This window comes from Nipponia nippon, unplaced genomic scaffold (genome assembly GCF_047370975.1).
Source record: "Nipponia nippon isolate SJK-2023a ecotype South Korea unplaced genomic scaffold, ASM4737097v1 scaffold_4, whole genome shotgun sequence".
Lineage (NCBI taxonomy): Eukaryota > Metazoa > Chordata > Aves > Pelecaniformes > Threskiornithidae > Nipponia > Nipponia nippon.
Window position 1 is genome coordinate 19829973 of NW_028262358.1, and position 15573 is coordinate 19845545.

Genomic DNA, 15573 nt, shown 5'->3' on the forward strand with positions numbered 1-15573 from the left:
AAGACCTATGGTTGCTGGTTTAGTATGGCAGGAAGGGATGCAAGGTTTTTAAAAAAATTTTTTTTTTTTTTTTCAAATTGCAGTTTCTTGGTAGATCCTGCCTCTGATAGCTGTCCTTCTTGCAGAAATTCTCTGTATCTTCTTCTATCTTTGTCTCTTCTTGTTCTATCTTTGTTTAGTACTTCCATATTATTAAACAGTGGAAACATTTCACCCCAAACCTTAACTACATTAGACATTGTGTTTGTGTTATGAAAGACTAAATATGTTCTTCTGCAAGCGCAATTTATGTTATCATTTAAGAAAGGCTGGACAGTTTTCTTTATTTCTAATAGCAACTGGAACTTGTGTAGTGCTTTGTTATGTAAGTTTGAGACTATGAAAGCTCAATTTAGAAAAAGCAGTGCCACCTGTTACTTGACAGATAGTATATTTTTTTTTAACAGCAAATGCTTACTGCTTGTTTTATGTCCTTTTTATTTTTTTTTTCATCCCAGGAAAAATCTTTCAGTGCATGGACTGAAGTGGTGGTTTAGATGGGCTTGCATTAACTTGCTTCTTTTTATCGTGCTGTTTTTTCTTACTACTCCTTCCATAATCATCTCGACCATGGACAAGTTCAATGTCACTAAACCTATTCACTACCTTAATGTGAGTATCACCATATGTTTGGATATAGCTGTGTATCTGACAGAAATGTTGATAAACTGATAGGTGTATAGTAAGACAATGAAACAATGTCTGTAAGCTAAATTCAGTTGAAATTCTCAGGATTGTTTTACGTAACCGCTGATTAAAAAGCATACATCCAGAATCAGGTCTTTAGTCCTCTTTTGTTCCTTGATAGTAGGCTGAAGTAATTTCATCTGAAACTCTATATTATTATAAGTGTCTTATTTGTTTGTAGTAAAAATTTGCATTCCAAATTTACATAATTCTAAATTTTGTCATCAAAAACCTTTACCAAAAATGGAATTTCAAATCCAACTTGTATTTTCATTTTTATGATGAGAAGGGGGTAAATCAGATTTTTAAACTGAAGTAAAATGCCATGGTTTTATTTTGCTTATTGGATTCAAAACGGAGTGGCATATATATATGGTCCTAGTTTGACTGCAGCTAAAGTCTCTTGAAAACTGTTCATTTTAAATACTTCCGCAGGCTAGTGTACATAAAAACTGCTTGCGAGACTTCACTCTCGTGGAATTTAATTCCCAGTCCTACTCTTGTGTTGTGTCTTGCACAACAGTGCTGAGCACTCGCTCATTTTAAGACTGTATCTGTATATCATTTCCATAGTCCAACCTGCTATAACTTATAAAAAGCAAGATACTGCAGCCTCTGTTCTACCACAGCTGCATTAAAATGTTTTTAATACTTATTCTTACTTTTTTTTCCCCCCCACTAGAATCCCATCATCAGTCAGTTTTTCCCAACGCTCTTGCTCTGGTCCTTCTCAGCTTTGCTACCAACAATTGTCTATTACTCAACTTTGCTGGAGTCCCACTGGACAAAGTAAGCAAGATTTTCCTCTATTGTGGCCTTATCAGCTGGATTACTAAAATAAATGGAGAAAGTGCTTCTCTTTCGTGGAGCTCTTAAATCCACAGACCTCTTGTAGCAGGGGATGTCATGTTCTCGTCACTTTCTAATGTTATAACCAACACTTTGGAGTCTTAAGTAATTTGTAATCCACACAACAAGTGTAATCTGACCACATAATCTACTTATGCTTCCCCTGCCCCCCGCCCCACCTTGTGTTTGATCAGAAAAAAATGTATAAGCAGGCTCAGGGTGTGTAGCTTCAACAGGAGGATGGGAAGTGCCTCTGATCCCATAACTAGCTTGCTGTCTGGGAAGGCAGGAGGTATGGGTTTGGATCCCCTCCAGGCTGAGAACATCACAGAACCCTAGAATCCCCCTTCAACAGAAAGTGCTTCAACTGCTGGCTTGCTACTTACAAAAAAGGCATCCATCTTTTTGTTGTTTTGTCTGAAAAATGGTCTGGATGTAACTCCTGGTGCACAACTCGGTTGCTGTTTGATATTGTTGGTGGTGATCTGAGAAGACCTATGGGACCAAGGCCCAGCAGGTGTGTTGATGCAAGACTTTCAGATATGACCAGGGTGCTCCAGAGATGTCAAGCACAGTGATGTGCTGCTAACTTGAAGAACTCGGCACAGCTTGGTTTGGCATACCAGATTTCATCTGCAGTTTACCTACAGTCAGATAAAGGCATGATACTGCACAGTGGATTCCAGCTTCACTCAACTTGACTCAATCTTTTTCCGTAATATCTGCAGCCATTTTTTGTTTGGTTTTCTATTCTAAGATCAAATTTTTTTGACTTTTTAATTTTTTGTACCATTCCCTTGTAAGACACTGTGTCCAGAATCTACTGTTTATTCACCAAAGCTGTATGCTTTTCATCAAGTTTTTTGTTTGGCTGGTTGGTTGGTTTTTTGGTAGTTGCGCTAGGCACGCAAACTTTGAGCCCTTCTCAATCATTTGACATAGTTTTCTAAAGTCACTAGTGGTCACAGATCTGATTTCAAGTCTCGGTATAGTTATATTGATGTGTCCCACAGTGCCCAAGGGCTATGTGATGCTATAATAGAACCCCTGTGGTTTTAATGCCCTATCAGATACCTCCTTTAAGAATTTGAATTGTTTATAGCAGTCGCTGTGCTTCTCTGGCAACAATGTGTCACTAGATAGATGTTCCTGCTACTGTGGCTGGGGTATAGCATTAGTAGTGTCACGTTGTTCCCAAAGACTTGACACTTGGCAAGGACGGTCAAGTAGCTTGTCTAAGTGTCTGGTTTCTTGGCAGTGGTGCCCTTTTACGAACTGCCTAATCCCTCTTGGCATAATACTTGAAGAGCTGCTTGTTGACAAGCTGTTGCGAGATGCGAGTATCACTGGATGAGAGACCAGCTGTGATTGTCTTGCATCCCCTTCCTTGTGGTGCAGACCTGTAGTGATGCTAATCCAGAGTCTGGATTAATGTTCAGAAAGGTTTTCTTTGCCCAGGAAGATGCTGAGAGCCTGCTTGGCCCAAATTAGTGAAAATCTCAGATTTTTCTTTTGTGAGTATCTTGTAGCCATGTGATATGGTAGGCGAAGCTGGAAGTCTGACGGGTGCTGACATTCTCAGGGCAAGATCCTTGATGTGCGGAAGTCTTCCGTATGAGTTTCTTACTCAGTGACTTTTTATGTTGGTAGATCTGCAGAGAACAGAATAATGATGCATAAAGTCTACATATTTTTGATCTTCATGGTATTGATTCTGCCCTCCCTTGGTCTGACCAGGTAAAGAATCATAGTTTAATGGAGTAATGTTTGAGTATTTTTATCATGAGACAACTTACTTCTGTTTTCTAGTTGAGGTATAGTTGATGTACCCCCACTCCTTCCAGTGTGTATGGTTATATTGTCGTTACGCATTGGATTTCAATCTTCATCTTTCATCTGCGGACCTCATAGCCCTAAAAGTTTCCAAAGGCTGACTTTTCTTTTTGCAAAGAGATTTAAGACCTTGTAAGATCAATGACTAATTGAAAGTTGCCTGTATTCACCATCATAGCTGAGAACCCCGTTTCCTGACTGTCTTATACTTCAGTTATACTCGTCCTTTTCTTTCCACCTTTACAGTATTTGACTGGTTCCCTGGCTAACCAGGCAACATGTATTTGTCGTATCTATATAATAACCGCTAAAAATTAATCATAAAACTTTAGTACGAAGTAGACGGTTCTGTTTTGTTTGGTTCTGTATCTTTTTCCCTATTTCTGACTATCAGTAACTGTGATAAAGCTAAAGTAGTGTTCAGATTATTTGATTAAATTCTCTCTGTCCACTATCTTGATCTGAACTACTTAAAAATAGAAGCAATTTTATACAGTACTAAGCTGGTGGAGACTGAATTACATTAACCATCTTTCTTTCAGCCTTGATTTTTTTTTCCGTTGGCTGTTTGACAGAGAATCGTCTGATTCTGCAGTTAGGCTGGAGTAAGTATTAGCAACTCTTTGCTAAAGGCATACTTAGGACTTTTTTTTGCTGTTGACTAACCTTGGTTAGTGTTTATTAGAATTTGCTCGGGGATGGTACCCTGTGGGATGATGTTGAGCTTCTGAATGAGGGGAGGAGAATGCAAGTGATTTTGCTATGAAGAAATCCATACTTTTTTCCTGCTAGCTAATGTATGCAAACATTCAATAAAGAGACAGTTATTTTCCCAAAACTTTACCAATTTTGTAGAAGACAATAAAGGGCAGGATGATATGAGGGCAGGTGAGAAGGGGACCAGAAAATGTACTGAGGATTGTTGCATGTCATGGACAGGGGATCTTCCCAAGGATTACAGTGAGACCAAATAGCTGCAGCAGTTCTCTTGCTGAAATCCATTGACTCTTGATTTTAAGAAACATGAAGGCTTTTATACCAGCATTGCAAATTTGCATATATTGGTTATTATAAGCTCTTGTGACTGTGGCTGGAGGGGAAAAAATAGAATGCAATTATTAGGACATAGTTAGGTTTCCAAATGCTGTTTCAAAATCAGTAACAAGAAGACAATTAGGAGTGACTAAGCTAGGAGAGGCAATTATTCTGTTGCAGTCTTATCTGATCTTGTCTTGAGTTGCTGTTGCAGACATCAAATGATGCTCTTGTTTGCTATCAGCCACCCATCAGACTGCTGTATCTTTTCGTGAACAGTTTATTCCTCATCTGAACTGCAACTCAGCCAGGCTCTTACAGTATACTACACTTACTGCATTTATAGCTGTGTAGTACTCTTTTTCAACAAGATTATCGGAAGTCTTCTAGCCACTGCTTATGGTGTCCAGTGCTTATCCTTATGGTAAGAGATTTCCAAAGGTGATAGGGGTCCATTGTATATATGCTATATTTGCTTGTCTGCTTTCCAGTCACTCTCTGATGTCTTTCCTTGCAGATGTGTCTTTTTGCCTGACCAGGGAGCCTTCTTTGTGAACTATGTGATTGCTTCTGCTTTCATTGGCAATGGGATGGAGCTGCTGCGCCTGCCTGGCCTCATCCTTTACACCATACGCATGATAATGGCCAAGTCCACAGCAGAAAGGAAAAATATTAAACAGGTATTAGAGTCCCTCCTTAGCAAGAGACAATTAAATGACTGATTCTTATGAGAAACAGTGGGAACCCCCATCCTTCATACCATTAATTATCATCTCCTGTCATTTTTTTTTGGCCTTTGTTTCACTCATCCATGACAGGTTCATATTCCCTTCATTTGCAGGACAGATAAGGGAGAGGTATTTATTCAAGTCAGAGATGGTCAAAAATCAAAACCCAAGCTCTGAACTTCAGGTATTATTCTCTTCATAGCTCCAAGTCAGAGTTTTATGATTTGGATATTATAGGATAATTCTGATTAGACTAAACCTTGGCGGGGGGGGGGGTTAAATTCAAATCTGTCTATACTTAGTTTTTTCTGTCAGCCCACAGGTATGTACAACTTACTTTAATCTGAACATACATTAGCAAAATATATACTTATTGTCTATATTCCATTTTAAGTGGTGGACCTTCAGTTCCTGATAATGTGTCACCTTGCAGCTTGAAATTCCAGATGTTGCAATGGGAACTTAAGCCTGTATACAGCTGCTCCTTTTCTTTTTCTTCTTTCTTTTTTTTTCCCTTTTTTATAGGTGGGTGAGCTCTATTTTTAAAAGGTTCTTTTAAACATTCACTTCTGTTAACTGTTGCATATTACCCCTTGCTCTGGTTGAAATTATTTATATTGATTTCCTCATCCCAAGAGGAAAAAAGCGGGAATAGTGACCACACCAAAGCTTTGATATCTTGAGCTTTCCCTACTGGGAAAGCCAACACAAGGAACAGTACAGGTTCAATGGAATCTGCAGTGTGATGAAGGTTCCGAGTCTGGCACAATGATTTTCTGCCTTGTGGTTTTAAGTAGTTGCTTCTTGTAGATGAAAACAAATTCCCTCAGGAATTGACTTAAGGTTATGAAAGAAGCAGCATATTTGCTGTAAGTACAGATGCTTAAAGTGCATAATACTTCGTCTCTCTAATTACCTCATTTATGCCTCTTAAGGAAATAACTGATCCTTCATAGGGAGAGATTACGAGAAGGTGAATTGTTGCTTTAGTGAATCTATTCTTAACTCCTGACACATTGGTAGATGACATGAGAGTTTTGGGTGTTTTGTTTTTGTTCCTAGCAACAAGCATTTGAATATGAATTCGGAGCAATGTATGCCTGGATGTTGTGTGTGTTCACTGTCATCATGGCCTATAGCATTACGTGTCCCATCATTGTCCCATTTGGTAAGTTTTCTGATGAGCTGTGGGCACTGTGTGAGCAAGATGGGGGCATGTGGGAGGTTTGGAAGGCCCAGTCCTGCATTCTTATTCCAGTTCAAATGCTGATAATCCTTCGGACTTGGATCCCAGTTTCCTTCCCCTCTTGTGGAAAAACAGGGCAGAAGATGGTGAATTACTTAGCTCTTGTACTACCTTTAGAAGTTGAAAGTGTATTTAATGTCTATTAGATGCTTATTTTACTTCTCAAGTTTGAGTGTATTAGCTCTGGTGGTGGTTTTTAATATTTAAGCATAGGAGTTTAGGTAGGTTTGGGGATGAGGGGTTTATTTTTATCTCTAGGTTCTTGAGGTCTGGCAGAAGCAAGCGGCAGAGGGTACCCAGCCTGGAGGTCCACCTTAAGCAGCCAAACTTGACTTGAGACATTCTGATCCCCAAATCCTTTAGGCACATTTGAAATAACTTTTGTCCTAAAGTTTGACTGAGGTATGTAAAATGAAGCACAAAAATAAGCGTGTTGATCCAGTAGCAAGAGACTGGAAAACTACCTGTCCTTTTCACTGCTGCAGCTCTTCTGCATTGCAAACCATTTATCTAAAATTCCGCATCCTGAATGAGAATGAGAAAAGGGGCTGTGGTCATCACTGTGCTATGGACAGCTGGATGCTCCATGGCCCTGAACCCAGGGATGTGACCTCAGGATGTGCTGACTGCTTTGCTGGGATGTGGTCTTGGTGAACACCATAGCTGCTCTTTGACTGGAAAAGGAAATGCTATATAGTCTGGTAGATTTGCTGGCTTAGAAAACCAGTTAACTAGGAGTTCAGGGCATGTGGGTGGAGCACAGCTGCCCTGTGGTGTAGTTGGAGCTGCAGTCCTACAGGACCCTGAGAAGGTCTCCAGATCTCCGAGTCACAGACCTCCTTTTTCTAGGTTGTTTCTCTTATTCAGTTGGTTTATCTCTGTCCCATGAAAAAAACTTAACGTTTCTGCCTTAAGTTGCCTATATGTCTGGCTTTGACTACTTTCTTCTTCCTGTACCAGCCATTAGATCCTGTATGGGTGTGCAAGAAACTTAGCAACCTGTCTAGAACTCGTGGACAGTTGTCCATCTTTAGTGACTGTGACATGATCTACGTCTTATTTTATTGCATCTTTCATTCACAGAGATTCTGGACTGTCATAAGAATTATGTATAAAGAATCATTTCAGCAGCTACAGATATTTCCCCTCTGGAAACCTGTTTATCAGGCATGAGTAGTACTAAATCATTTTATATAGTTGGTATTTTCCTTTCCAAAATTTTAGAGAGCTAGATACAACATAATTAGCTAAATTAGATATTGTTCAGAACTGGTTTTAATCAACCACCTTATTATTGGGAGAATGTGGCCAATTTTTTTTTGCAACAATGTACTTGATATTTATTTACATTGTGTGCAGTTGTAAATAAATGAATGTGGTACTGCTTACCAGAGCTGTTGCAATTCATAGCTGTCACAGCAGTAACGGGCTTTTTTTGGGATAAGAAATAGCTGACTTGAAATGCAGTCATGAATCGGTTGAAGGCTCAGAGGGAGACATTAAGCCACTGTTAGACCTTTCTTCCTTGCCAGTACGGTGGTGGAGGAGTTACCAAAGCTTCCCTACTGGCTTGGCCTCGTGCCAGCACTAGGAAGGAGCTCCAGGCTCTCTCTGGGAGCACGAGTGGTGCCACAGAGAAGTGTGTGGAGAGGGGGAGGGATGGGGAGACCCTGAGGGTCTTGGGCTGGGGATGCAACAACCTTAGGAGCAGGCTGCTGTCATGCAGCTGTACCCCATTCATATTTGGTCTGTATCCACCATTGATATCTAGATTTTCAGTCACTTGGTTAGTGCAGATCTCATAGAATTGCCTGTTTTTATCAAGTCGTCAACAACCTCTCCTTGGCTCTCGCTTTTTTCCTTCCAGGTTTAATATACATACTCCTGAAGCACATGGTTGACCGTTATAACCTTTACTATGCATATCTCCCTGCCAAGCTGGAGAAGAAGATGCACTTCGCAGCTGTGAATCAGGCCCTTGCAGCTCCAATTCTCTGCCTTTTCTGGCTCTATTTTTTCTCATTTTTGCGGCTAGGTAAGTATTACCTTTTTCCACCTAGCAGCTCATCCTACCTCTCTTGCCAACTTACCTAAATTACATGTGAAGTTTCGTAGGCTTTGTGGGCTTTTCTTTTTGCTTCCATAAATGGGAAGTCATGGTGGTTACCTGTGGCACTGAATTATACAACATTTGCAGCTTACGCAAGTTTGCATAAGATACTCTGATGGAGATGGCTGATATGTTAATTTAAAACCGTTAGCATGGAGCTTCATGTTCCTTCATTTTACAGGAGATCATGTGTTCCCTAAATCTGTAGAATTTGAGTTGGCCAGTTGGGCTGTGGAGTGACAGACAGTAAAAATCATTAAGTAAAACAAAAATCTACTAAGAATTAGCTCTGTCTAGTAAGATGGTCTCTGGCTTCACTACCTGCATTTGTGTAGTCTGTGCATAAGTTTACTTCACCTGGGTGAATTGGCTACTGCCTCTGTTGTACAGCTGTCATTTAGGAAATACTGTTAAAATGTTGGCTCAGGCTAGTAAAACCTGTGTTCTACATCATCCATCAAACTTTACGTGGAAAACTGCCGTGCGATGGTGACTCTCCTCCCCACGCTGTGATTTAAAAACCCATTTTTTGTGTGTAACTTATTTAATTTATAAATAGGGACGTTCTGTATTTTGCAAATGCTTGGCATTGATAGTATTGGCTGTGGTGCTCTAATAGCTTTGACATCAGAAAAGGTAGGCGATAGCTTATGGCTTTTTATCCGTGATATAGGAGGAAGCATTTGGCATGTAACAGGGATGCTAGTGGTGCTGGAAGGAGTTGAGCTTCCCTTCTTGGGAAGGAAGCCCTTGGTATTTTGCCCTCTTCTCTGCTTTCACAGCACTGATGACAAATGACCATGCTTGCATTGTGTTTTTCTAGCGTACCAGTAGTAAAAAAGATATTGTTGGCAGACTGTCATCTAAATTTAGAGATAGCTCCCTGTGGATCTAAGAGGCACTCGGAACTATTGCTTCAGGCTGTCCTTGGATTTGAGCAGATGTCCTCGCATTACCTGTTTTTTTCCCCCTTGTTTTGAGAGCTGTCGTTGCAACCAGGAAGACCAACAAATCTATGTCCTCTAAAATAGCGGCAGAATTTCTAGAGCATGCTTTAGCAAAATCAACTCCAAATACACGGCAATTGATGCGCCCCTTTAGTTGTTATGAAGGAAATCCTGGTGTAGTAAAAATTAAATCTTCATAATAATGTTTTCTGGTTCTGCATCTGTGGTAAAACCATCATTTGTCATGGAACTTAGTAATGAAAAACACAGACCAGGTTACTGTGTTTGGCTTGGTCGGTATAGAGGATCCTGTTTACAGGATGTTGTTCAGTGATTTCTCCGTGCACAGGGTAGTCTAGCCAAGTGGTATGAGTCCGAGAGGTAGGAACTTGAGATTTTGATTTCATTGCCATGGATTTCATTGCTGCTTCTTGTGCCAAAGAGAAGGAAGGAGGGGAAGAGTGCTTTGCTTCCTTATCTGCAAAATAAATCGGTTTATGGTGTGTAAAGCTTGATTCCTTAGTCATTGATTTGTATAGTTTGCCTGCTATGGATATTTCAGTCTGGTTGCAGAGTACAGTGATAATTCTCTGTTTTCTCACTCCTTACATTAATGTAAGGCTGGAAGGACTTCTATCCCAGTTCTCAGTCAGGATCAAATATCACTTGCCTGCACACAGAAGGTGATAGGCTGTACTGGTGTGATCTATTTCCTTCTCGGTCGCTGTTTTCTTCCTCAGCTCTCATGCCATCCATCCATCATACACCAAAAGCACCACTGGGCCTCTCACAACAGAGGCGGTGATGGTACTACCTGCAGTTCAACCCCTGTCTCCTGGGATAGTCACTTAAGTCGCATGTTCTCTAGAGCTGTTGGCAGGGAGGAGTACTGAGGACACAGGGCAGGGAAAACTGATCGTTGGAGACTTGTTATCTTTCATATCTATGTTTCGTTTTTCCTTCCAAATTGTACTTATTTACAGTTTTCTACATATAATTTCATCTTACTGTTTATTTTGCGTTGTTTGGGTTTTTTCCTTGAAAGAGGGTGGGGTCGTCTAATCTATCAAGGTCACTTTGATTTTTTTTTTTCTATTTTTTTTTTTCCTTTGGGTTGTTTGCAAGTCATATTTAATAAGTAGGCTCTATCTATTACATTTCACAGATGATTAATGAAAGTATTTTAGAAGTGGGTCCAGAATAGATGACTGAGGGGTATTGCAGCTGCCTTTCTTGGCCTTTAAAGAAGCTGGGGAAACAGCTTGCTCAGCAGTTTTACCAGTCAACAAGCTTTGTGCATAATGAGGTTCTCCTGTTTGTGGCTGGAAGTGGAGTGCCCAGTCTTCTAAGGGGGAAAAAAAAAAAACAAACATGAGATTTCTGAAAATGGGGAAGAGGAAGTAAAGTTTTGGGTTTTGGGTTTTTTTGGGTTGTTTTTTTTTTTTTCCTGCAATGTATTTTTATATTGTATTCTCTGGATATTTTTCTAGGCTTTAAAGCACCTACAACCATGTTTACCTTCCTAGTTGTCAACATCACAATTGTTATTTGCTTGGCTTATACATGTTTTGGCTGTTTCAAGTACCTGAGCCCACTGAATTATAAGGTAAGTGATAGATACCTAACACCTTTCAGCACCTACCTATGTGCTTGATATAGCATCAGCTATTGCTACTGGGTTGTTTGTGCCTTCTCACCAGCAGCGTCTGTCCACAAAGGTTCATTCCGGTAAGATGGCTAAAGAGGGCTGATAGTAGAGGTAGGCTGCTTGGCACAGTGGAAAGTCTGTCAGTGTTAGCAGGTACTGAATTTGAGAGGAAAGAGTAGTATGGAAGAAGTATGCAAGAGGATTGGAGGAGAGAGTACCAGCACTGCACAGAGATCTCTCTGTGCAGGTTTTCAGGTGCTTACGATCTCTGTATATTGTTTTGAGTTACCAGTTTGATATTGTCTCTCTTGCTTTCCCCACCTGTTATTTGTTACAGATAGAAGATATGCAAGGTGAAAGAGGAAGCGACACAGATGTACCAACCATCCCAACATCTTCTGTAAGAAGTTAAGAGTTACTAATATTCTCTTACGTTTCCTAGAAAAACTTAATTTCTCACCCTGCTTACCAAAGAGCTTGTGTAGGACATATTAGTCTGAATGGACTGTGGGACTTCCCATATGCGTGTGGGACCAGAGAGTTCTGCAGCTGGGCTCCTTGACTGTTCCCAGGTGGTGTTCCAGAAGTACCTTCAGCTGATGTTTTAGGAGTAGTTGAGACACGCTGCTTCCAGCAGCTCTGTATGCTGCATTCTTGGCCTTGCACCAGACGGATCCTCACATCTGGACAGCTGCCAAATGCAGTCAGTTGCCACTGCGTTGTGACTTTGAAAGTTGTGACATGTAGCAGGTCTTACCTGCCACGTCACTAAAAAGGATGTAGGACTGAGGCAGAAATAGAGGTCTTTGTGCCACAGTCTACAAGTACAGGTGAGTGTTGCACCAGAAAGCCTCTGTTAGGGTGCAAAAGGCCTTAGGTGTTAAGGTGAAGAATGGGAAATGGATGAAAAGAAGAGTGGTAAGGGGAAAAATTATCCTGGGTGAATTATCCCAACGTTATACTCTGAGAGACTAGTGAAATCCTTAACGCTTGTGATTTCAGATGTACGTCCCCCGAGTTTTGCATCCTCATTCTACAGAAAGGACGATGCTTGCCCAAAAGGAGCCGCAATCATATGGCACCATGGACAACACTAGTACCCAGGCAGAAGAAATCATAAGCTATTCTGCTGGACCTGCAATTATTGAGCAGGCATCGAAGGGTTCGTTTTGAATGCCAAGGACTAACACAAGGTGGAGCACTTGGTCCAGGTTTAGGAGAACTAACTCCCCACCACCACCTACTAAGTATTCTGTTTTATTTACATATTCCTGCCTACAGAAGAGGTACAGAAATGATTCATTGTGTCGTCTGCAGCTGTGCTTGGAGATTAAAAAGCAGATGTCTTGGGACTGATTGTTTTCCAGGCTGTCTACACACATTGTGAAACAAACATGTTGAGCACACAGATGCTGATCCTCAGGGACTACACTTATGCTATCTCATCACTTGCCTTCTGAAGATAACTTATGCTGCATGTAGGTAACTGGTCACCAAAGTAAATGCAGCTATTACAGCTGTCATTTCTTTATTCAAAATAATTCTTGCTTTTTTTTTTAATAAAAAAACCCCAACCCTTTAGTATTTATAAACCTCTTGGGATGTGTTAAATCCTGAGGCAATGTCACTTTTGATGAAAATGCTGTTTGCGTGGGTGCTGAGGATGGTGTGTGGGAGTCTCTCGTCACCCAAAGTAGTCAGTGTAGACTTGACCGTGTTACTTTTTTTTCCTTAAAAGAGATGAGGGAGTTACTGTGCACTTGGGTACTAAAAGTACCAAAGCCAAAAGACTGGTGTAAAGAAGGGCGTGATTTATCTGGTACTGTTTTTATATATTTTTTGGAGGGCGTTTAGGTTGTTAGTTTCTGTTCACTATTTTTAAGGGCCTTCCACAATGAAAGTTCACCTGCCAACAATAAAGGATGTAAACATTTTATCTATCTTTTAATCTTGGGTCAAAATGACAGATCTCTGGGTTTTCTCTATAGTGCCAATTATATGAGCTGTAAGATAATAAGTTTTTAAATTATGTAGTAGGTGCCAATTGATTCCAAAGTACATTGTGTTAAAGTGTAACTAATAATCACGAAGCAATAAAACACAGAGTTCAGAGACATTTCAGGCTGTCTTGATTGATTTGGTTTTTTTCTTTGTGTATTGAAACAGTTCTTTTGCTACCTGCTTCACAGCATGATCAGTGTCATGAACTGTTCATGAGAGCACTGTCACGAGGCTTAGAATGACAGCATGTCCCATGAGAGATTTGAATACTTTTAAATTTCTCTAGGGGATGAATCTTGGTGACCTTTGGGTAGGAGAAGGTTTTGGCCCTCCCAAACCCTCTGCTTGCCTGCTCATTGTTAAACTGTTAGTTCCTGAACTTGACCTTTTCCAGCATGTCTGTGAAGCAGTAACCTCTTGAGATTGGAGTAGAATTTGTGCCATAAGTAAGCGTGTGCAGATGTTCAGTGTCTTGCAGGACTGCCTCCAGCTTCCCCAGACCACCACTCTGGACAAATGCTGAGCAGGAGACCTGCCCTGCTGCAAGAAGGGCCCTGCAGAGCTCTGATACCCCTGACGACAAGGCCGTGCTCTAAGTTGAAGGTACACATAACTCCTGGTTCTTAAAAGGCAAGTGAGGAGCCTTGTCTAGTGGGAGGGCATGGATTTGTGTCAGACTTCTTTATACTATCGCTTCAGTGTTGCAGTTTAATCGGGGGGTTGTGTGCGCGTGTGTGTGGGCGTGTTTTGATTTTATTAATTGTGGTATTACTAGAGGTGGTATGTACACTGAATATTGTGGGGGTTTTTTAGCAATCATGGTATTACTAGAAGTGGTGCGTGCCCTGGATACAAACTGCCATTTAAAATTGGTATTCGAACCAAGAAAAAAGAAAACCAACAGACTCCACATTTTTTTACTTGTCTCCGAGTCTCTCATACAGGTGTGAGGACAGAAGGAGGAGACAGAGCCTGTTGTATGAATTAGATGAGAAGTCTGTGATTATTCTAACTCATTTCTAGCTGCAGTACCCCATCTCATACAGGTGTCTGCAGAAGCAGTGGACACTGATGTGTTTACTGATGGAGGAATCAAATGATTCAGCTACCACACTTGATCTGTTTACAGTGCTGGCACTGGGGGATTTTTATGCTCTGTAGTATAACTTACTTTTTTGAACAAGTGACTTTTGATATTCGCTGTGAGGTTCTATCTGTCATAGGAAGGACAAAAACTCTTTTGGTGATTGGATTTCCTTTTTGTGCTTGGAAGGCTGCTGAACCTTGGTAATGAAGCTCTTTGTGGCTGGCACAGGTTCAGTACAGACAGGGCCAGCTCTCCTGTGGACTTGAAAAAACCCACCTCCAGTCATGCTAATGTGCTTCAGATACAGGATATGGAAAACCTGCTAGGTAATGGAAAGTTGCATCTTGCTAAACAGTTACTGCTGGCATTTGAGGAACCAGTTTGTGTGTCTGGGGAAACCACCTGCATATTTCACTTACCATGTAGCAGCCATTCTTGTTTGCCGCTGTACTCTGCTGTAGTTAAACAGATACATCTGTGATATTAGGACATGTACCAGTTTGAGTAAAGGCTGGGATCACCTATTAGTAATTATCACAAGACCTCCGTGTATAGCAATACACAAATTAAAGGCTGGTTTATCAACTTCGTTCTGTTGTACTTGCTTCCCTTGTATCTTGTGGGTCTCTTTCTGAGAGCTGGAAGTAATTAGGAAGCTGCACTGGCTCTAATTCATTCCTTCATGCTGGTGGATATCTCTGAGAGGATAAAATTAGATCAGCAGGAGAAACTCCTTACATTCCTTGCTGAGCCTTAGAGAAAAGCTGAGGGATGGAAGCCTCAACAAATGTGGATATTGGCTGCACTGTATTTGAAATCCATATTTAAAGCCATTGCACATTCTTTCCTGTTCTTTTTATAAATCTTTTGGCAGGAAGCCTAAGCAAATGGCCCAGCTGGAGTTACTGATTGTAGCTCCCAGAAGCCATATTTGCTGAGATCCAGCGCCTGCTGCTTGCCTTGCATTGCTCAGTTGGAGCACCTCCTCCCCCCCACCTCGCTCCTTGCTATGTCCTTACTTGCGTTCTAGCAGCTGCCACCAGCAGTGCTGCCGTGGAACATGAATCCTGGGCAAGTCTGACGCTCCAACATGAGTAAGCCCTACAGTGTGGTCTGTGATGGGATGCTCTGGGACACAACTGAGGGGACAACCCCTGAAAAGTTGAAGAATGGAGCCCATTTGATATTTGTACAATTCAGTGCACTTCCGCAAAGACTTCACTATAGGTGATTTTCTTCTGTAGTGAAGAAAATTCTATATGGTATGCTGAGACTCAAAAAAACCCAACTTGGCTTGTGTAGATACACCTAGCTCTGTGCCAGTTAGAGCTTATTCTATATGTATGCCCAATCTGGTTCACCT

General features: G+C 41.0%; 1 protein-coding gene across 16 annotated transcripts in view; it reads left to right on the forward strand.

Annotated features, from left to right (window-relative positions):
- TMEM63A (transmembrane protein 63A) overlaps window positions 1–15573 on the forward strand; it is a 65078-nt gene that overhangs the window by 19211 nt on the left and 30294 nt on the right. For 11 of the 16 annotated variants that reach the window (XR_015708945.1, XR_015708948.1, XR_015708950.1 and 8 more), the window contains 11 exons: window positions 498–651; window positions 1409–1515; window positions 3226–3312; window positions 3951–4013; window positions 4961–5123; window positions 6234–6339; window positions 8285–8452; window positions 10965–11080; window positions 11460–11522; window positions 12125–12600; window positions 13592–13726. Coding sequence is in view for 1 of the 16 variants with exons in the window: in XM_087777320.1 (XP_087633446.1) it covers window positions 498–651; window positions 1409–1515; window positions 3226–3312; window positions 3951–4013; window positions 4961–5123; window positions 6234–6339; window positions 8285–8452; window positions 10965–11080; window positions 11460–11522; window positions 12125–12295 (1198 nt within the window). In the remaining 15 variants the exon portion in view is untranslated. Of the gene's footprint in view, window positions 1–497; window positions 652–1408; window positions 1516–3225; window positions 3313–3950; window positions 4014–4960; window positions 5124–6233; window positions 6340–8284; window positions 8453–10964; window positions 11081–11459; window positions 11523–12124; window positions 13239–13583; window positions 13758–15573 lie in introns of those variants that run through there. The other 5 variants (XR_015708943.1, XR_015708944.1, XR_015708956.1 and 2 more) reach the window with 5 other exon arrangements.